Genomic DNA, 21016 nt, shown 5'->3' on the forward strand with positions numbered 1-21016 from the left:
AGCAAGTGTTACCTGCAGTGTAGCAGATACATGGGATGTGTTTCTTAAGAGGTAGCACTGGTTTAGGTGATGCAGGTTTTTGGATGAGTCATGGAAACGGGATTTGTCCTGCTGGAAGCGTTTCAAGTCCTGTTCCAATTTTCATGAGCCTTAGCTCCAATAATTCCAAATCCAGTCCAAGAAATTATATTCTGTTTATTCATTTTGTTTTCTAAGTATATAAATATTGCTCTACATCTATCAACAAAGAAATATTGGCAGTGATTGGCATCATTCACCATGTTACTGGCTGGTGAAGTATATTTGTGTATTAGACTATTTGAATTCCGTATGTGAAATGTTATAAATACACTCATGGTACTCCATATGCCGAGTGCTTCTGACATCTTGGAACAGGGAATTCTACAGGCTGTTGACTTTTAGTCTCTTTTGTCTGCCTCAGCACATGTTACTTAAAGGAAGAAAAATGACCCAATTTTGCCTTTTGCAGATTTAAGATGGGATAATGCTTTCTGTCACTGTTGGGAAGTGTCAAGAAAACTCTGAGTATCAAAGGTTAGAATAAGCCACGATGAGAGCTTTCCTCCAGACCTCAAACCCTGGAACCAGTATTGCCCAGGGGATACCAGTCTCTTGGGTTCTGCTGGGAAGTGCTATGCTCCCAGTTTTTGTGTGCCTGAGCAGAAGGAATTAATCTGGAGCAGGGAGGGAGCTTGTGCCAGCCATAGCTGTGTGGTTGCTCTGGTAAGCAAACAGTGTGACAGGAGCTCTAAGATGCCAAACTCCACAAGGTAACACCTGATGTGCTCTGTGGCATTACTGTTTGTCCTTCAGATGCACAGGCAAATAAATATTTTCTTAATTATTTTTTTTTGCTATGGTCTTTTGATGATTTATTCGTACTGGAATTAAATGGCATTTTTGTGATTGATAAAGGAGACAATTTTCTCCCCACTTTACATCAAGGATCCAGAAGATTTTCTCTCCAGCCTGCAGGCTGAGATGCACACACAGCTTCTGGGAGAACCACAGAGTCACAGAATATCCTGAGTTGGAAGAAATCTACAAGGAACATCGAGTCCAACTCCTGGTCCTACACAGGACCATCCCCAAGAGTAACAGCACATGCCTGAGAGCATCATCCAAACACTTTTTGAACTCTGTCAGGCTTGGTGCTGTGAGCACTACCCTGGGGACCCTGTTGCAGCACCCAGTTCTGGTTGAAGAACCTTTTCCGGATACACAGCCTCAACCTTCCCTGACATGGCTTCGTGCCATTCCCTTGTGTCCCTGTACACTGTTCCTTGAGATGTTCCCGTGTCTGTGCTGTCCCAGCCGGCACTGACTGTGTTGCTGGGCACATGGGCAGGGGGAATAGGATAAAACCTCTTTAGCAGCCCCAAATCCCTCCCAGCACCCCCTAAAGCTTTATTGGCATCCCCAAATCCTTCTGTGTGCTAAAATCTCTTTAGCCCTATTAAAACCCCTTCTAGTGCACCACGAACCATACCAGCATCTCTAACCCCCACCAAACCTCCTCAGCACATCCAAATCCTTCCCAGGACCCTCTGAAAACCCATTAGCACCTCTAAATCTACCCTAGCACCCACTAGAACTCCTTTAGCACCCCCAAACCCCTCCCAGCACCCTTTGAAACCTCTTCAGTACCAACCCCCCTCCAGGTTACACCACCACGCACCCACCGAGCCGCGACCCGGCTGGCACTGGGAGGTCTGGTGAGCCACAGCTCCAGGAGAAGAGAAGCAGCGCGGATAAACTAAGGCAGTGACTACGTGCGATTGGTGTTTTCATAGAAGACACATTAAAACTCTGACTACAAGGGAGGCCTCACTCGCGCCCCCCACTCCGCCGGGGCCGCCGGGGGGGCCGTGGCCACAGTGGGGGCGTGGCCACAGTGGGGGCGCGGGTAAGTCTGACACGGGGGGCGTGGCCAGGCCCGACATAGCGGTCGTGACCATATCTGGAATTGGGGGCGTGGCCATAATGGGGGCGTGGCCACAATGGGGCGCGGGCAAGTCTGACACGGGGCGTGACCATATCGGGCATTGAGGGCGTGGCCATAAGGGGGTGTGACCACAGTTCTGGGCATGGCCCCGCCCCGCCGGCTCGGGGGCGTGGCCACGCCGCTCCCATGGCAACGCGTCCGGCGTCGCCCCCTGTAGGCGGTGCGGCGGCGGCGGCGGCTCAGGCGTTCTTGGCGGGCAGCCCCGGGCGCGGCGGCGGGGTCCTGCGGCGGGCGGCGGCGGGGCCGGAGCGGCGGCGGCGGGGCGAAGATGGCGGACGTGCTGAGCGTGCTGCGGCAGTACAACACGCAGAAGAAGGAGATCGTGGTCAAGGGTGACGAGGTGATCTTCGGCGAGTTCTCCTGGCCCAAGAACGTCAAGACCAACTATGTCATCTGGGGGTGAGCGGCGCGTCCGGGGCGCGCGGGCGGGGGGGCGGAGGAGAAAGGGAAGGAGGAGGAAGTTGCCCCAAAGTTGGGAGCGGGGACGGGGGTCCCGCCGCGCTCGGTCCCCTCCGCACCGCAGCGGCGGGGCGGGCGGGGCGGCCGGGCTGGGCCCGTGTCCCGCAGGGCCCCGCGGACGCACTGCCGGGCCCGGGTGTCCCGGGGGCGATGCCTCGCCCGGCAGCCCGGCCGGGCACGGAGGGCTCGCCGCTCCCCCGGGACGCCTCCCAGCCCCTGCCCCGGGCCGGCCGGGACGTTCCTCGGCTCTCCTGTCCGTGGCGCCCGCCGGGGCCGCATCCTGCAGACTCATGCGGTGAGGTGGCAGGAGGCACTTTCGCCTGAGTTTGTCTGGGTGTTGTGTGAAAAGACGCGTTATGTGGTGACACTTGCTCGGGCAGCGCTCCCCGGCACGCGGTGCCATTGTTGGCGTGTCCTGCGCAGGGGCTGGGGCTGGACTCGGTGACCCTGCTGGGGCCCTTCCAGCTCAGCATATTCGGTGATTCCACGGCCTTGGTTCATCTGGGCCGCTTCTGTCCTGCGGCTCCGGCACACCAGGACAAACCAGCGAGGTCCAAGGCGACGCTCCCTCTGCGCTCACCTCCGAGCCCCGGTGAGCTGTGCAGGTGCTCTGCCCCTGCCCGGGGCCTCTTCCTGGGCAGGACCCGGTGCAGCCTTTTCCTAAATAAACAAGTAGAGATAGTGTCCGCGTGACTTACATGATTGTATTAGATAAAATGCTAATTTTTAGAAAGCTTCTGGAAAATGAGGGTTTGTACTTTTTTGAGTTTTCTGGTACGGAGTGGATTGCTCAGAGTGCAAAGGAGTTTTTCCTTTGCCTTTTCTGAGAGTTTAGAAACTGGCTGCTTTTAACGTCTTCACTAGAAAGATTCCCGTGAATCTCTTTCAAACCTAAGAGAAAGAAAATGTTTATTTTTAAAGGTCAGGTGGCAAGTGTTTCAGGTGCTGATCCTGTGAGGCTTTGTGGAAAAGCAGAAGAACCTGCAGATTTCTCAGTAAACCCCTGAACTTGTTGTTCTGTCTGACCACGAATTATATTTTGTTTTTTTTTCATAATTAGTATATGAATATTAATATCCTGACTTCTAGTTTTAGCAACATAAGCAGGTTTGTTTATTTACTATCTTCACTTGTAGAGGGGCTTTTTGTAGCTGGTTTTACTTTACACTCTATTTGTAACTAGACATCTGTTACTTTGTTACCTGTTTCAAGCTTTCAGAAACTAATTTTGAAGTTCTTTGTGCTTCCTGGCTGAGTGGGGATACTGGTATCTAGGCTGAAGAGAAATAAAAATATTTAGATAAGCAGTTAAAAGTCTTAGTTGTGTTTTTGCTGAGCAATGTGTAGACAGTCATAGTGGTGTCCTTGCTACAAGTTGCTTTTCCCGAGCAGTAGCAAGTACTGGTTAACCAGACAGACAAGTTTATTGCTCTTCTGTAGGGAACAAGACACTGATATTCCTGCCCAATTCAGGATAGCTTGAATTAGACCCAGAAATTGTTACCCAGAGCCAAAAGGAGGGCAGCAGGAGAGGAAAGCTTTGTTATGTACAGTCAGGCAGCTTTATCTTTGTGGTCAAGAAGGAGCTGTGGGTGATCAGATGATCCTCTGGGAAGAACAGCAGCAATGACCTCATCACAGCTGGCTGTGGAGTCACCTCCTGTGGTGGAGTGTGGTAGAATTTGGAGGGGGTTTGTTGAATGGTTTGTTTGAGGTGAGTTAGTAAATCTTAGTTTGGACCAGTGGCTTCTGAACCCGTGGTAGGATCACACTGCTGTTGGTTTCTTGTGAACCACTGGGGCACTTTGCATGTCTCATCTTTAAACTGAAGGCACTGTAAAACAGACCAGTTCTGCAAGCTGCACTCAGTAGCTTTGACACCACAGTTTAGGAGCTGTTAATTTATGTAATTGCCAAATTTATGAGGAGCATTTTGAAAAACTTTAAAGATTCAAAAGCTTTTATATGCAGGTCACTTGACAGGATTCAAAGTCTGCTTGCACTGAGCAGTTGTTGGTGGCTTAGTCTGTCATGGAGCAACCCTTGGTTTCTGTTTTAGGTGTCTGCAGCTGTAACTGCACCTTCAGCCTGGGGAGACCAGTGCCAGCCCAGGCAGCAGCAGTGGCATTTGGCCCTGCTAGAATTAGAAGTAGTCCCAGAAGACATTTAGCAGTGACTCCTCGAGCAGCTCAGCTGGCAGAAATCAGCAGTGCCACCCTGTGCTGCCTTCACTCTGTGCTGGCACAGTGTGAGCCAAACAGGGAATTGCTCTGAGGAACTAAGCCAAGTGAAAAGTAACCTGAAGGGGGGAAGAAAAGGGGGAAAGGGCAGCAAAAAGTAACTTTATTCCAGGTTAGTTTCCAGATAATAATTATATCAATCCCCTGCTGGCACATGCAGAAGGCTGGATGGCCTGAGATGAAATGTTTTGTGTGTTTTGATCTACGGCCCCTGAAGAGTGATTATAGAATCTGTTTCAAAACCAAAGGAAACAATCAATCTAAGAGAGAAACTTATTGCTTTGTTTGCCCAGCTGAAGGACTTGTATGTGCAGCTGAGGCGTTTAAACAGTGAGCAGCTGGTCCTGGGTATTGTCATTTGTGTGATACTTGACCTGCCTCATCTTGTGTATCCAAAGATTTCTGCTTTCTTTTGTGAATGAGACACAGGCCTTTAGTACCCCCATAAAAATTTGGGCTTTGAAACATGGAAGAGGAAATAAAGCAGTTAAAAAATTAATAAATTCCTGGCACCCACAGTTTGAAGGGGAATGGATGATCAGGAAATAAATTTCTGATGTTAAAAACAAGTAGGTGAAAATTTCTCTCTTGTATTATATAAACATTTTCTCCATTTTCAAGCTGGAGTTTTATTTTGTAAGAGATGCGACTGGTATTTTTTGCTTTAGTGATTATAACTGGCCTCTTCAGATACTAATTTTTTTCTTAGCTAATTGATGCCATAACTAAATACGGGAAATAAAAGAATTAATTTATAGCTCTACTTTGGATGTTTATAAATTGAGTGAGGCAAGCTACCCTTGTATCTGCTTGTTTTTAGTTCTGTGTTTATTGAGCAGAAACACACATTGATGCTGGATTTTCTCCTTGTGTGCAACTGCTTGTCCATCTGATGATTTCCTTTTAACATGCACTATCTTGTCCCCCTATTAAAACATCCTCTTAGAGCCTTAATGAGCATGGGGATTTCTTGTGTGTGTGGCTGAAGTGAAGTACCAGCTGTGCCCTGCTGAGCTTTGGCAATGCCTGTGACTTTGTTATACTGTATTTTCAAGTTAATAGGTAAGGGTTCAGTATTTGTTTGTTTGTTTGTTTTTAAATTATGCCATTTATTGTTAAATATTGTTACAACTTGAATAGATGACCAGCTGGACTTTTATTTAATTCTCAGTGCATATGGCACACTTCAAAGAAATAATGTGTTATTCCAGCCTAGGATAATCTAAAATGTTTGCTTTAAAATGAACTGACAACTCTATCACGTGACATCATGGCTTCACTTCTGAGCCAAGCCTGTGTGGAGGAAGCTTTTGTTTCTGCCAGTGCTCCAAATATATTTAGATACCACCTTATCAGAGATTGTTACTGTTTCGCTGCTTACCAAACAATTCCTTGTGGAGGAATCCAGTTCTCCTGGCTCTGGTTGTGGAGCCAAGTTTTAGCTTCTTAGCAGTTGAAAGATACTTTGTCTCTTCCCTTTCCTCTACAGCAACTAAACCTGCTCGCATCCCCCTCCCCACGCAGGCCAAGTTTTTGGAAGGAAGAAGCAGTGGTAGAAAGATCCTTTGTTTTACAGTTCGACTGGTATTTTGAGTCCCTTTTTTCTGCATGTTATTCATATTTTGGTTTTCTCAAGCATCATTAGGAAGGGGATGTTTTGAACCTCACTGCTAATAATGAGTTCTGAACAGGTTTTGGACACTCTCCATCTTGCTAATTTCAGAAAAGTAATTGCAGGCAAAGCAGTAGTGGGATTAAATTGGCAGTATTGAGAAAACAGACTTAAACTTCTGTTTGTTTAGTAGATGTTTGTGTAACTCTTTCAGATTCAGTAAAGTTGTGGCTGAGTATATTTTATGTTCTCTCCCTTCCCCCAGAGATGTTGGCACTTCTGTGGTGTGTGTTCTGTTTTGATGCTGATGGTGAGCCACGAGTAAAGCTGCTGTGCTTAGAGGGAAAACTCCTCCTTAGGGTTTTAATGGAAGGGTTTCTTCCTAAAATCTCTTGTTTGATGAAAATTCTCTACCAGTCTTAAGTTTTAGGGCTTTGGCCTGGTTTTCTGGTGGCTTGTCTTCCTCAGGTTTTAAGGTGAGCCAACTGGTTGGAGGTGGGGACTGGACGATGTCGAGGAGTTGGGGTCTGGCAAGTCCCAGGTGGGCAGTGGAATTGCTGCTCTTGATGCATTCCTGGTGAAACTGCCTTCCAGGTCTGCTCCTTAGAGCAGTTGGAGTATTTAGGGAGTAGGTTTTGTTTTGAAACTTGGACAGGCATTGCTTCCCCCACAAAATCCGGTAGTAACAGCATAAGGGGTGAATGTGTGGAGGGGGGAATTTTGTTCAAGGAGCCAAGCTGAAACCAGCAGGTTTTATTGTTTGGTGGGAGGGGTGTTTTTGCCAATTGCTCCCTTTTAGACTTAAAAGGTGTCTCTTTGAAACGAGCTATTTGAAAGCTGAGATTGAACTTGATGCTGTCCTGTTCCTCTGATATGGTTTGACTTCAGTGTGGGAGCTCATTGTGATTTTGTAGTCCTTGTGGTTTTGTTAGATTTGTGTGCAATTAGTTTTTAGTCATTCCTTATTCTGACCTTTTGGCACCATTTTGAACCCTTTGCTCTTCAGGCTCCATGGAATTTTTATATTCTGAGTTCTTCAGTGTGCTTTTTCTAGGAGTGAAAATTCTGTCCTATTATACTTGAAGAGCATGTAACATTTTTTTTTTCACTTGCAGTTCAGTTATGTTTTTCTGACTGTCCCAAATAAGGTAGAGAGTTCCTTTCATAATCAGGATAAGCACTTGTGAGATGTGAATGTGTTCTTACGGTTTCCCAAGTCTTGCTTGTTTATTTTACAACCCATCCAGCTCTTAGTTTGGTTTATTTTGGACAGTTTATATAATTTGTTCAGTAAAGAGGCTGCAAGAACAGATACCCTTCGTGTGTATATTTAAATGCAATTGATAGTTCACTAGTTTGGCAGTAGCCTGATAATAACAATGTTACTGCTTGCTCTTTAAACTGTCATCTGGAAAGAAAAAAAGACGTTTTCTAAAGGATGTGCTTGAAACAGAGATGAAGAGTTTAAATGTTACTATTTTTCTTTCACTGTTTCACAGGACAGGGAAAGAGGGCCAGCCCAGGGAATACTACACTTTGGATTCTATCCTGTTCCTGCTCAACAATGTGCACCTTTCCCATCCTGTGTATGTCCGTCGTGCTGCGGTGAGTGCACCAGACAAAATGCCATTTTGTCTTGGGATAAGTAATATGTGTGCAGTTATTTGGGGGAATGATAGTACAACTGAGGTGTATGAATTTAGCTGGGGAAGGAGAAAATATATGCAACAAGGTGTGTGAGGTGTGTGTCCTCTGCATAAGGATCACGGGACAGTCCCTGTCAAGGTGGAGTGTTTTTCTTGATAATTCACTTCCTAAGAGATTATCCCTTCAAGCCACCAGGTTTGATTTACAGCAAGAGTCTATCACCCAAATATTAACAGTAATCAAGCTTTTTTTCTGGGTATTTGGAAAATGTAGTTGTTCCCAGCCCTATCTATTTCAGGAATGCTTTTGTCCATCTGTTCTGTTGTACAGTCCCAATCCAGATGAACCTTTAGTGCCTGAGAGGGCAAGGATCACCAGAACAAAGTACAGCAGAATAGCTCTGGAGTGGGCTTGGAAATATGCAATCTAATTAAAGAAATTACTGCATAAACTCTACAAATGAAGGTAGAGGAATTGTCAAAGGAAAGTGTCCTTTTGATTTCCATTTGACTGTTTTCTCTGAGCCGCTGCTTCATCTTCCCCCGTGCTACGTGGTTACCTGGCACAGCAGTGCTTCGTGTGGTAGATACTTGGAACAACAAAACTGAGATACTTAATTTCTGTGTATCAACAGAGACTCCTGGCAGAGAATTGTGTGTGTATTAAAAGCTAATTCTTAATCTAATTTGTAAGTTTGAAGAGAAGAAGGAAAAAGGCTGTCCTCTTTTTCAGTTTTATAGCAGACAACATGTTTCATTTTGGGTAGATGAACATCCTCTAGGATGTAGTTGCATTTTTGAGCTTGATAGTTAAGCTTTCTTGGGTGGCAGGACATGTGTTCCTGTCTTTGTGTGAATAAGCAATTTTCAATAAAAGTGACAAATCTTCAGCGAAAGACTTTGTGAGGGAAGAGCAGCTTAATGTGATGTCTTCTGTCTTTTCAGACTGAAAACATTCCTGTGGTGAGAAGACCTGATAGGAAAGACTTGCTTGCATACCTGAATGGGGAAACATGTGAGTGCTGTGCTCTTTTGCCTTGGACACACAGTGTATTGTCCTGCTTCATATTCATGGCACAAGGGAGGGTGGGAGGGGAAGAGTGGGTAACCATGGTCAGTCTGCATCTTAACTTAATATGGTCAAACAAAGTTATTATTTCTTGCATTTTTTAATTTCTGAAAATTTTTAAGTTGTGAAATTGTTTCTATGATGCTTAGGTAGGAGCCGTGTTCCTACATGCATGTTTAAAAGTGAACTGCTTTATTATTATTAACATTCTTCGGTCAATAGTTGTGTGTTAGAATGCTTAAGATGTATGTTTTTCCCTTCTTTAGACTGTGGGAAGCTTTCAGTAATAGATTGATCTTGATTGTGAGAAATGTGTGGGATAAAATCTTCAGTAAAATGTATCAAATCACTGTCACTCTGGAAGATTTACCTCGTATTTCATCATCTTACATTTTTTGTTAACAATGGTCAGAGAAAAGAGGTTTCTTTGAGAAAAAGATAAATATCACCTTTGTAAGTTGCTCAATTTTCTTGTTGGTCTGAAAATTTTAAGTATCCTGGAATATGAGATTATTTCTGTAATATGGGCAGTAAAACCATTTTTATATATATTTCAAAGGGACCAGCAGGTTGTCTTTATTCCAGAAAACCAGACAAACTGGTAGATCTTGATTCCAGGTTCTAATTATCATTGTGACTCTCTTTTGTAGTATATAGAGATCACAGAATTACGGACTAATTTATCTTGGGAGGGATCACAGGAGGTCACCTGGTTCAATCCCCTTTTCAAAGAAGGGCCAAATGACCCCGAGCAGCTTGATCTACCTTTATATTCAGTCAGATTCTGAGTGTCTCCACTCGACTGGTTCCAGTGTTTGACTGCCTTTGTTATCTAATATCTAGTTAGAATTTCCATTGTTGTAGCTTATCTCTTGTCCTTCCTTCTTTTGTCCTTCTTTCTCTTCTACTCAAATATTATGGCTCATATTTTGTATTTAAACTAAATGTTCTGTTTGATTACAGCAACCTCATCAAGCATAGACAGAAGTGCTCCACTTGAAATTGGTCTTCAACGGTCCACTCAAGGTACAATGTAACTAAAAAATAACTTTGAGGTTTATTTTATAAAAGCCTACTACAATCTTGAATTTCTAATGTCCTCTTTTTCTTGTAGTTAAAAGAGCAGCAGATGAAATCTTAGCAGAAGCAAAGAAACCAAGAATAGAGGTAATGACAGTAACTCATCCATATGAAGTAGTGGGGTAGTGGTAAATTACAATATTGATTTGTTTTTGGAGAAATTAATCTGGGTTCCCTGTTACCTGGTTACCTGTCCTCTGGGTGCACACTGGGCCTGTTAGTGTGAATGGGAACTGGAAGGAGTTAAAATTAAAGCTGCTTATTTAAACGTGGCATTTTGGTTGCTGGATGTTTGTTGTATGCAAGGGGAAAATTTGACCCTGTATCTCTTAAGTACCCTTTGCATTGTAACCTGTCTGCCAAGATGGGATTGGAGTAAAAGTGCTGTGTAATGACTTACTACAGTTATTTGTCATCCATGAGTTGGCCTTATGGCTTAAATGCCCATCCTCTCTATCAGTGGAGACTTGTTTGTTTTACCTGCTGTTTTAGTCCCGTTCATAGCAGGATATGAAATTGTCCCTGTGATTACTATTTTAATGAAGCTGTGCCTTAAGTAATTAATTAAACAGCATATTTTCACAAGTGCCTCTTTAATAGAAGCAATGTGTCTAATTATTACGCACGTTGTATTACTTAACTCTGTCTGGCTTTTAAAACTGAGTTAGTTTTTCTTGATAATTTATTTTAAAAGTATGTTATTCAGTTGTCTCTTCTGAGTAATGAATCTGGCTGTATATATTTTCAGTGTACTGGGACTTTAGGGTTCCTCTTAAAAGAAGAGTTATCAAAATACATAAATTCCCACATTCAGGAGTTGAATTTGAACATTGTGCTTAGTTGTAACTGCATAGGTATGATAAAAACTTCATGCATTCTTAATGGCACATGAGCAAATGATTGCTGGGAGATGACCTGTTGGGGATCTATAGAGTTTATTCTGCAATTCCTCTGTGGTTGTGATGCCAGTATTTTTGAAACTGTATGATCTTCACCACCATAATTTGGATAATCAGTTCTGCATATAAGTAATGAGCTTATGGCCATCTTCCCTTTGTTTCCTTGCTGCTCTGGCAGTTCAGGGTCTGTGAAGTCTGTTTTAAGTTAATGGGAGACCATCCCAATGTAGAGCTTCCAGGGCTCTCCCAGTGTATGGGCATGAGTGGTTTTGCTGTGCTTCAGCCTTTTCAAACAGCCTTTTAGCAACAGGACAGGCTTGATGCTGATTTCAGTTTTGTGGGAACATGAGACAGATTGAACACAAGTGGTACTGACATTAAGAAGCTGAAAAGATGGAATAAAATAACATCTCTCTTCTGCTTTCTCAAATTACATGTCTGTCTCAAACCTGGCTGGACTAACTTAGAGGCTTCCTTAATCTAGACTTGTGTTTTGTATTTACTAGGGATACCATTTATAAAAATTCTGCATCAATGTACAGCAATTCTGAGCAGTTATTTAAGAATGTCACCGATTAAATATCGGGGCAAACTTGAGTGTCTGATAAATGTGTATTTGTGTGTATTTGTCTTACCTGAATATGAGCATTTTTTGTCAGCTTTAAATTCTCTGAGTGATTATTCTATTGTTCTCAGTGATTGTTTAAGCAAGGCTCCTTACAAGGGAAGGGTAGTTTCCTTTTCATTATCTTATTTATATTTCATGGTTCTTGAGAGGTAATTTCCAATAACTCTACAGTTCATGCTAGTTTTGTTTATATTTCAAAAGAGAATGCACAAAAGTTTAAACATTACAGTTGAACATTCCTGTTCGTTCCAGGATGAGGAGTGTGTGCGCCTCGACAAGGAGCGCTTGGCAGCGCGGCTGGAAGGACATAAAGAGGGTATCGTGCAAACGGAGCAGATCAGGTAGGATACTTTTCTTACGGATAATGGCTTAATTATAGGACAGATAACAATTCTTGTGCTGTTCAAGGCAGCCAGTTTGACTTTTGTTCAGCAGCTCTCAGTGCAAGTTTTCCTCCCATAGATATTCTCATTAGTAATGTCTGAGGAATCAGACCTTCAATCATTTATGATAGAGCAAGTTTGAGTAATTTGTAGAATCCATAATTATATCTAACCACATGAAAAATACATACTTTGAGTTACATCTTCCTCTCTGTCTCTTGTATAGATGTGCTTGAAAGGAAACTAGGAGAAAAAAGAATCTCATTGTCATACCTGGCTTGAGATCACAAAGTATAAGGATCAAGAAAATCAAAAAGTACATGTTTTTCTGTATAAGCTGATAATATGGATGCTAGCTTGAGTGTATCACAACAAGTGGTGAGGCAATGCTACAGTGGGGATTACTGAGTATCATTTGTAATGACTTAAACTTAATATTCTCTACTGATATTTGAAATGCTGAATGTTAAACAGTGGCCCTTTAAAAAACCATACGAACAACATTTGCAGGCAGTGAGTTTGAACACCATGGTACACTCTGTTGTTACTGTGTTCAACAGCAACACAAAGAAGTTCCTTTCCCTTGAGTTGCAAAGGAGAATACTTCACAGCCAGTGTTTTAATTTTCTCAGTGTATTCTCAGAAAAAAGCCCCAACATAAAATTGAGTTAGATATGGACAGTTAGTATTGTGCAATTCAGTCTTTTTTTTTTCTTCAGCTCACCTGCACTTGCTGGCAACAATTCTGTTTCTACAGTTAGATAAAGGTGTTGCACTCTTGGACTCAACTGAGCTCCCTCAAACAGATTAATGTAACAAAGTTACTACCATCTGTTATTTGCTGCCCTACATGCTCTGAGAAGTTAACACATCTTCCAAGTGTCCAAGTCCACAAAACACCTCTGCCAAAAGTTGGATTAATGCTTTGAAAGCCTCAGAGCAGCCAGGGGTTGGTTGACTCTACAAAAAATTGTAATCCACTCAAAATAACAGGGAGCAGAAATTCAGATGATGTTATAAATGAAAGTGTTAGTCCTAATGCTTTACTTTGGTATTTACATTTGTTTGTTATAGTTGTGATTTTTGGATGGGTTTTGTACTAACGTGGGATGGAGTCTTTTGTCAGAAGTTTGATTTTCATGCCCAAAACAGCAATGCCAAGCACATATAATCTTTCAGTGTATATAAGGTGACTATTTGGTGTTTTATAGCATAGCCATTAACTTTAGGCAGGGTGAAGTTGCTCATTCACAACTTCTTTTAAAAGAATTGTTTGTGCAATTATTTAGTCTCTGCTGTTGTTGTTGCTTATTTAGGTCCTTGTCTGAAGCCATGTCAGTGGAAAAAATTGCTGCTATCAAAGCAAAAATCATGGCAAAGAAAAGATCCACTATCAAAACTGATCTGGATGATGACATAACTGCTCTTAAACAGAGAAGTTTTGTTGATGCTGAAGTGGATGTAACCAGAGATATTGTCAGCAGGGAGAGAGTATGGAGGACAAGAACTACAATCTTACAAAGCACAGGCAAGGTAATGCTCTGGATACCAAGCTGGTCATACCATCCCAGTGATAAACTGCATTTTTTATCTTCTGTCTCTAACTTGTTAATCATAGATGACTGAGGGAGATTATGCTCAGTGTTCCATGGAAGGGTGGGCTTGGAGGGCTGTTGGCACAGTGACAGAAGAGATTTTTCTCACCACTTTGCAGTAAGCCTAAGTTATATCTCAAAATACTTGCTTCAGCCATTTAAAAGATACCAAGTAATCACTTAATTCCTCTTAAACAAAGTTGGCTGGAGCCCAACAGTTCAGAGGGCTCAATGAAAGCACTTGTGGGTTCTAAGTGGGCAACAGTGGGGAGTAGCAACACGTGTACACTGAAAGTCCAAAGGCTGCTGAGCTGAGGAAAATACCAAAGAAATAAGTAGAGAAGATGCTAAAGTGAACAAAACCAGAAAGTGTTACCATGAAGAGGCTTTTGTCTGTGTTTTGTCTCTGCTTTTATCCATGGCTTTGGCTGCACTTGGTTGTGTGCCATCTAGGCCATAGTTGCAAGCACAGCTCACAACTTTCTCCTTTTGGACAGTCAGGCTTTCTTTATTGCAGAGATACTTGGCACTAAATTTCTCAAGGAAGCAGCAAGTCAATTTCTAAAAGATTGCTGTTTTCCTGAGGTTATTGTCAAATTGAATCCTTTGCCTTCACTACCTCTTTCAAGTGCTGTCACAGGAAGATAATGTCTAGAAGTAAATGAGGTGTCAGTTTTCATTTGTCTTATTTTTAACAGTATTTTACATAGCTCTAAATTTCACTGTGTCATCCCATAGCATTAGTGGTAGGATAATTTCATTCCTGAATTGGAGGGTCTGTGGCTCCGACCTGTGTGCTACGTAAAGAGTGAGCATTGCTTTGAGTCTGTGAGATGTGTGGTGACCTTGCCACTTGATGTTGTAGTCATTGGAACGCTTTGTGCTGAAGGAATCTGGGTAGCTCTTCCTCCTTTTGTGAATCATTCTTGGCATTCCTATCTCAACATGTCTTCCACGTGAAACCTGCAAAGACACTGGAGAAGGAGATGGATGGTTTTTTGTAGTATCCTTGTAATAATAGTGAAATGAGGTAGTGACTTTAAGCAAAACGTGGGGAGAAGGGCAAAAAACAAGAGATAAAGTTTGTTCTTGGACTCTAGCATGCAGACTTTGAGCAGCCTGGTGAATATGATAGGCATAACAGCAAATCTTTTATTTCGGTTTGTGCAGGATTGCAGGAACATTCTTGGTAGCTTGGACAGAAATCATCGAATGTTAATGTTTATATTTTCGAACAAGTAACAGTGAGAGTAAGTAGATGGGGAAACATCACATCTTGCTGAGGGCTGTGGTTTATCCCAGAGCAGTTGAGGGTTGGTTGGTTGTTTATAGGTTGGGTGGGAGGGGTCTCTGGTGCATATTCAAAATCTTTTTTTGTTTTTCCTTTCCTTTTTTTTAATTTTTGTTCTGTTTCAAGAACATTTCTGAAGACCTTCTCAAAAGTTCTTAAGAAAGTCAGATATGTTGCCTCAGATAGATCATTCCTTCCCTGCTTGCCTGTTCATTTCAAGAATTTTGATCAGGAAAGCATGATGATACCACCCCGCAAATGATGTTTTGACTCTTCTGTATGATACTTGAATTGCTGATGTGCCTGATAATTCTTTTTATTGTAAATTTGCACTATCTGCTTTGTATGAATTTATCTGCAGCCTCTTTAATCTCCTTAAAATATTTAAAACCAAAATTGAATTCAGCAATAGTTTATATCCTATGTAGTGTATGCCTTTTTAATACCTACATTGCTTTGGGACTCCTGCATGAATGATAACAGAGTGAGCATTCCTAAATGTCAGTTTTGTTGTTTCTTTCTGAAAATAGCATCAGTCGGAGGCACCTCCACAGCCTTTCTTTTCCACAGAGAAACACTTACGTGTGAGGTTTCCCAGCAGTTAACTAATAACTACAATACAGAGATAGTGTAAGATGCAAAAGGTAAAGACCAGGAAGATCAGGCCACAATAACAAGAAAATCCCTTGAGCTTATCAGCTTTCTGACAGTGTTCCTCTGTTTTTGATGTGTTTGAAGAACGTACCAATTCCTTCAGTAATAAGCTCCTCCAAGTTCCATGTAGATGGCAATAATCTTAACTGTTTACTGTTTCTCCTTTTGGGCACACTTCTGATGCTGAAGTGTGCTTTATAGAACTGTTCCAGGATTTTTAATAAGTCTCCAGTTATGTAGTAGGTTTTTTTAGCATCCTAAGAAGTTCCCATGATGCTTGCATTCTGCCCTTTTAGGTGCTGCTTTTATTGATTGCATCTTCATTGTTATGTAGCTCCCCTGGCTGAAATTATAGTAGTGGATTTTTGCCTGGCTGTGGATTTTTTTGTTTAGAAGAATGTTAAATTTGAATGCATTGATAGTGCTGTTGTAGAATGTTCTTCAGCAGCTGCCTTTCTAAAGTGTGTACTATGGACTAAATCAGAGATCTTTTTTTACTTTGGCCAATCGCTCCAAGAAGCAATTACTTATGACAGCCTAAGAATTAATCACTACATCACTTCCCTTCTTGACACTTATCCAACCTACTGAGTAATTGCAATTTCTCCTAGTTAGTGTTTTTTGGTTAGGAAGTCTCTGTACTGTCCTATTCATATTGGCAATATAGCCCTAATGCTCTCCTGGTCTGGGAGAGGGTATCACTCATTTACTGTCATTCACTGATTGTCACTCACAATTTATTGGACTCTGAGGCTTTCTATAATGCATCACACAAGTCCTTTATCTATCTGATCCCCTCTGTTATCCTCTTTTGATCAGATGTTGCATTGATCCTTTGCTGTCTTTTTACTGATTTTTTGTAAGGTTCCTATTGTTTGTAAAATCAGATGTCTCAGTTCACCTGTTCTCCTACATTTTTAAGATTTCTAGAATTTCCATTTGTCTCCTTGCTCATTTTTTTGTTTTACTTTGAACTTTTTGTTCAGATATTTTCCCATAGTTTTCCACATGATTATTATGGAATTCTACCTTTTGAAAATACAGTGTTTTGATTTAATTGCTAGTGGATGAGTCATCCTGCACTGTCTGTTTTAAATATCTGTTGGCTTTCCCCAAGTCTGTAGTGTAGTCTTTTAGAATTTTATGAATAATGTTACATTTTTATGTAATCATTCTTCAGAGCCACTTTGCATCTGTTTAGTCTAAGGATTTCTTTCCCTCTCATAGTAGCTTAATTTTAGAACTTTTTGAGAGTATATATTGTTTAAAGCAATTTAATTTCAGGTTTGGCTGAAGGCATACAACACATCATTGCTATTCTGGTGAGTCCATGGACAGAAAATGTAGTCAGATTTTAAAAACAATAAAAGTACTTGATGCTAGAGATGCTTCTGACTTCAGTTTCCATTATTTTGACAGCTACAAATGTTGAGGGCTTAAAATTCACATCATCTGTTTGTCCTCACTTTTCATGCAGCTCAATTCTCATTCTTAACCTTCACAAACACACATAAAAATCAGAATGAGGGAATTGCTGCCTTCAGACCCAGTACAGCTGTACCTGCTGGGGGAGAGGAACAGTACAGGTGTAGGGAGAGAAGCTTAAAGAAGAAAATTGAATATTGTTTAGTCTGTAAATTGATATTTAGACAAGGTGTCATGCTGCTCTAAGTGTCTCACTGGTGTTTTTTCGTGGTCTGTTTTGTATGAAGCAGACACAGTAACTTCAGGTCCTTAGTCATGAATGAGTTCTTGGTAACGAGGCCACGCCATTGGCTGGTGCTCGTTTCTGTAGAACAGACTAAGTTTGCTGTATTTTTATATACGTAAACCAGTTTGAACTGAGATACTGTCTGGTGAAGATACCTCAGAATTAGAATTGATACTTTCCAAACTGCAAATATTAGGGGAAAATAGTAACAAAATATTACTTTTGTAACTTTGCTATTGACAGAACCTTTGTATATGAAGCTGGGTACCTTCTCAGGTAGCTAGAGTTTTGAATCATACATAGAATATTTAACATCATAAGTGTTTGGAATGTTTTAGTTCTGTTGTGTACATGTTTTTAGATAAGTATCTGGCTGTTTTGTAACAAAACAAACAGGAAAAAACCTGCATTTAGACTGAAATTGATTCCTTCCTTTCACATCCTTCCTCTGTCTCTCCTTCCTGAATAATCCTTTGGTTTGTTGTAGCCTTCTACAGGTTATAAAATCTTTTCTGAAGGAAAAACCTCCTCGTTGCATCTCTACTGTAAATGTATTTAGCACTTGAATTCTTCCTGTGGGAGCAAATTAAAGTAGACTAAGCAGGAGTTTCAGCATTCACAGGTGTATTTGGAGAGTGTGTTTTCGTCAGTGACTGCTGATGTACTTGATTTATATTATATTTAGTTATTTATTTTTAATCTCCCAGATTGCTCAGAAATATCTCTTAGATAAGCAGCAGGGTAACTGGGTGGTCTGGGTTGAACCTGCTCTAGTTACGTGTGTAGAGAAATCTTAAAGCTGGAATCTGGGCAATGCACTAATACTGGCCTTGTGAATTTATAACTTTTTGGAACGAACTGGGGTACTCATGAATAGTGAGCTCTGGGCATTTCAGATGTTCTTTTAAAAAAAAAAAACAAAACAAACAACCAAAACCCTTTCATCCTTTTCTTTGTAGAGTGTGGTGGGTTGACCTTGGCTGGATAGAGGGCAGGTGCCCACCAAGCTGCTCCCCTCCTGAGCAGGATGGCTGGGAGAAATTAGAGGTAGAAAAATGTGTGTCAAGATAAAGGCAGATTTTCTACTTCCCATCAGCAGGCAACCTCTAGCCACTTCTGGGAAGCTGGGTTTGAGTACATCTAGGAGTTGCTCTAGAAGACAAATATTGTAATAAGAAATGCACCTCTTTCTCCTTTCTCTCAGCTTCTGTTGCTGAGCAGATGTCACAAGGTAAGGAGTATCCCTTGGGTCAGTTTGAGTCAACTGTCCTGGCTGTCTGTCCTCTCAGGATCTTGCCCACCCCCAGTCTATTGGTGAGGAGGGAATGCTGGAGGGACAGCCTTGGTGCTGTGCCAGCACTGCTCAGCAACAGCCAGAACAGAGGGGTGGTATCCACACCTTTCGGGCTATAATGCCCAACACAGCACTGCGAGAGCTGCAAGGAGAGAATTAACTCCGTCTCAGCCAGACTCAACACTTGCTATTATTGCTACAACTTGACATTTTGGCTGGTGCTCTTCAGTCATATTTTCTTACAGTCACAAGTGTACTAGAATTACCTTTTGTCAGGTGAACTCTAACCCTACATACAGGAGAAATAACATAATCCATCCTGTCAGACATGTGGGAAGGCTAAAGATTATAGCACATAACCTTTCCACGTCTCTTCAGCTGCAAAGCTGCAAAGCTGGAGCAGTGGCTGTGCACACTGCAGGTAGGTGTGTCCAGGCACATGCACGTTTCTGTATCTGTGAGCAGCAGCTGCTTAGGGCTGGGCCAGCTGCTGGTTTGGGCCATATCTCAGCTTTTAACATTTCTGTAAACCCTTTCTCAAGGCAGTTAAATGCCTCCCTGACACTCAATCCTGTCAGATCTCGGAAGCTCAGCAGGGTCAGCCCAGGTTAGTGCTTGGATGGGTGACCTCCTGGGAATACCAGGGGCTGTAGGTTCTAGTCCTGAGAACTTCACTGTCACTGTCCAAGCTCGCTCGGCCATGGCAGATGAACCTTAGAAGTGAAAGGGAGGGGCCAGTTCTGCACACACTGAGCCTCACCTAAAAAATCCACTGCGCAGGCTGGAAGGGCACACCCATGTGGGGAGAGCCCCTCCCAAAGCTTCATTCACGAGGCTGAGCCATACAAACCCTTTCTCTACTGTCTTCCTTGAGCCTTATGTCTTTTGAAGACATCGGAGGCACTGGGAGTCTAGAGTGACCTGTACGGTGTTTTAACATTATTGCCTGCCTGGGTAGGTTCCAGTGAAAAGCACTGAAGTGGAACCATGTAAGTTGGCCAGGAAAGATTGGAATTTGAGGTAAATATTTTTCTAATGGAGTTAAGTGTGCATAAAATCAAAGAAGGGTTGGAGGGCTCCTTATGCAGGCATCTGTTTATAATGAAAAACTGTTAACTCTGATCCCATACCAAGTTTTGTGTGAGGCTCAGTCCCTCTACTTTCATAACTTTTGCATCATGAAATGGTGTCTTTCTGTCAGTGTAAGATTGTTCTTCTAAGTGCATATTACTTGGTAGGTCAAGGCTGAAATATTGAAGCAGTTGTCTGGTTTATTTCTTACTGTTGCTCCTCTGCTGCAGAGTGACAAATTCGATTCTCTCACAATCTGGGTAATTAAACTTTCCCTGTTTAATATGTACAAAAAATTTAGGCCAATATTCTAAATTACAGCTTTTATAAAATACAAAAATTGTTCTCTTTCCTTTCTAATAAAGTAAGAAGTAAACCTGAATAAAATATTTTCCTTGCTTAATCTTTGTACTTGTACATTCTCTTTTTCTGTGAAAGACTTAGATTAGGCTATCCAGCACATTTCCTGAAGTTTTGTTTTGAAAGTGTCGCAGGTTTGGCCTAGGAATCTTATTTGTATAACAAGCAAATTCATTAAATAAACAACTTTGCTTTTTAAACCTTCATAGTTTTTCAGATTTTACACCTTTTGTTGTTGCAGCCCTGTTGTAATTTACTAGTTACCTGTACTTTTCTTTGGAAAAAAGTTAATTGGTGTCCAGTGTATTGTCCATAAAAAAAGCCATTAATACATAAGGGAATAGACTCATCTCTAACTTCATTTCATGTATCATGACTATGAGTTTTATATATTAAATTCCTTAATCTTGATTTTTATTTCCCCACTATTGCACTCCAGCTTCTCAGGCTGTGTTTGTGTGCATGGTGATGAGAGGTCCAGACCTGTTTAGGATGATTGCTGTTTATAGCTGACCTGCCTGGAGGGATTAGCACTTTCCTGGTATGTGGCATTTACCTTGGATGTAACCCACCATTGCCAATTTATCTAATACAGTGTCTTGCTGTGAATTGTTCCAGGATGTTATTCTTCTGTGGCTTTCTTTATTCCTGTAAGTAAGTATTGAACAGCCGAACCTTTCATTTTCCTCATATGAATCTCATCTTTGTGGTGGTCATGTTTTTTAGTTTTGTGTTGTTGCCTGGAAAACACTACAACTGCAGTTAGTATTTGCACACTTTAATTTTTATATTAATGAATTGTTTATGTGGGCTCGATTCTTTTAACAATAACTACTGTATTTGAAGTAAATGTTGTTAGAAATCGCTGTTTCAGTTACTTTCAGTTCCTGTGTTTTTGTTCTGATACCTTTTGAGCATTCTTACTGCTGAAGTCACCTGTAAGGAGATTGTAATCAGTTGTAATCAGTTTCAGTAAATTCTTTGTATGATCTTGTAAC

The 21016-nt window shown here is 41.7% G+C and overlaps 1 protein-coding gene and 1 pseudogene across 1 annotated transcript in view; both read left to right on the top strand.

The window, feature by feature from the left end:
* The first annotated feature begins 2250 nt into the window (after positions 1-2250).
* CDC73 (cell division cycle 73) overlaps positions 2251-21016 on the top strand; it is a 111334-nt gene continuing 92568 nt past the window's right edge. The window contains exons 1-7 of the mRNA XM_071565138.1: positions 2251-2425; positions 7837-7942; positions 8929-8998; positions 10016-10078; positions 10167-10219; positions 11912-12000; positions 13359-13575. Coding sequence (XP_071421239.1) covers positions 2295-2425; positions 7837-7942; positions 8929-8998; positions 10016-10078; positions 10167-10219; positions 11912-12000; positions 13359-13575 — 729 coding nt within the window. The 5' untranslated portion in view covers positions 2251-2294. The remainder of the gene's footprint in view (positions 2426-7836; positions 7943-8928; positions 8999-10015; positions 10079-10166; positions 10220-11911; positions 12001-13358; positions 13576-21016) is intronic.
* Positions 7961-8414, top strand: LOC139676539 (ubiquitin-conjugating enzyme E2 D2 pseudogene; annotated as a pseudogene).

This window comes from Pithys albifrons, chromosome 10, assembly GCF_047495875.1.
Source record: "Pithys albifrons albifrons isolate INPA30051 chromosome 10, PitAlb_v1, whole genome shotgun sequence".
Classification (NCBI taxonomy): Eukaryota; Metazoa; Chordata; class Aves; order Passeriformes; family Thamnophilidae; genus Pithys; species Pithys albifrons.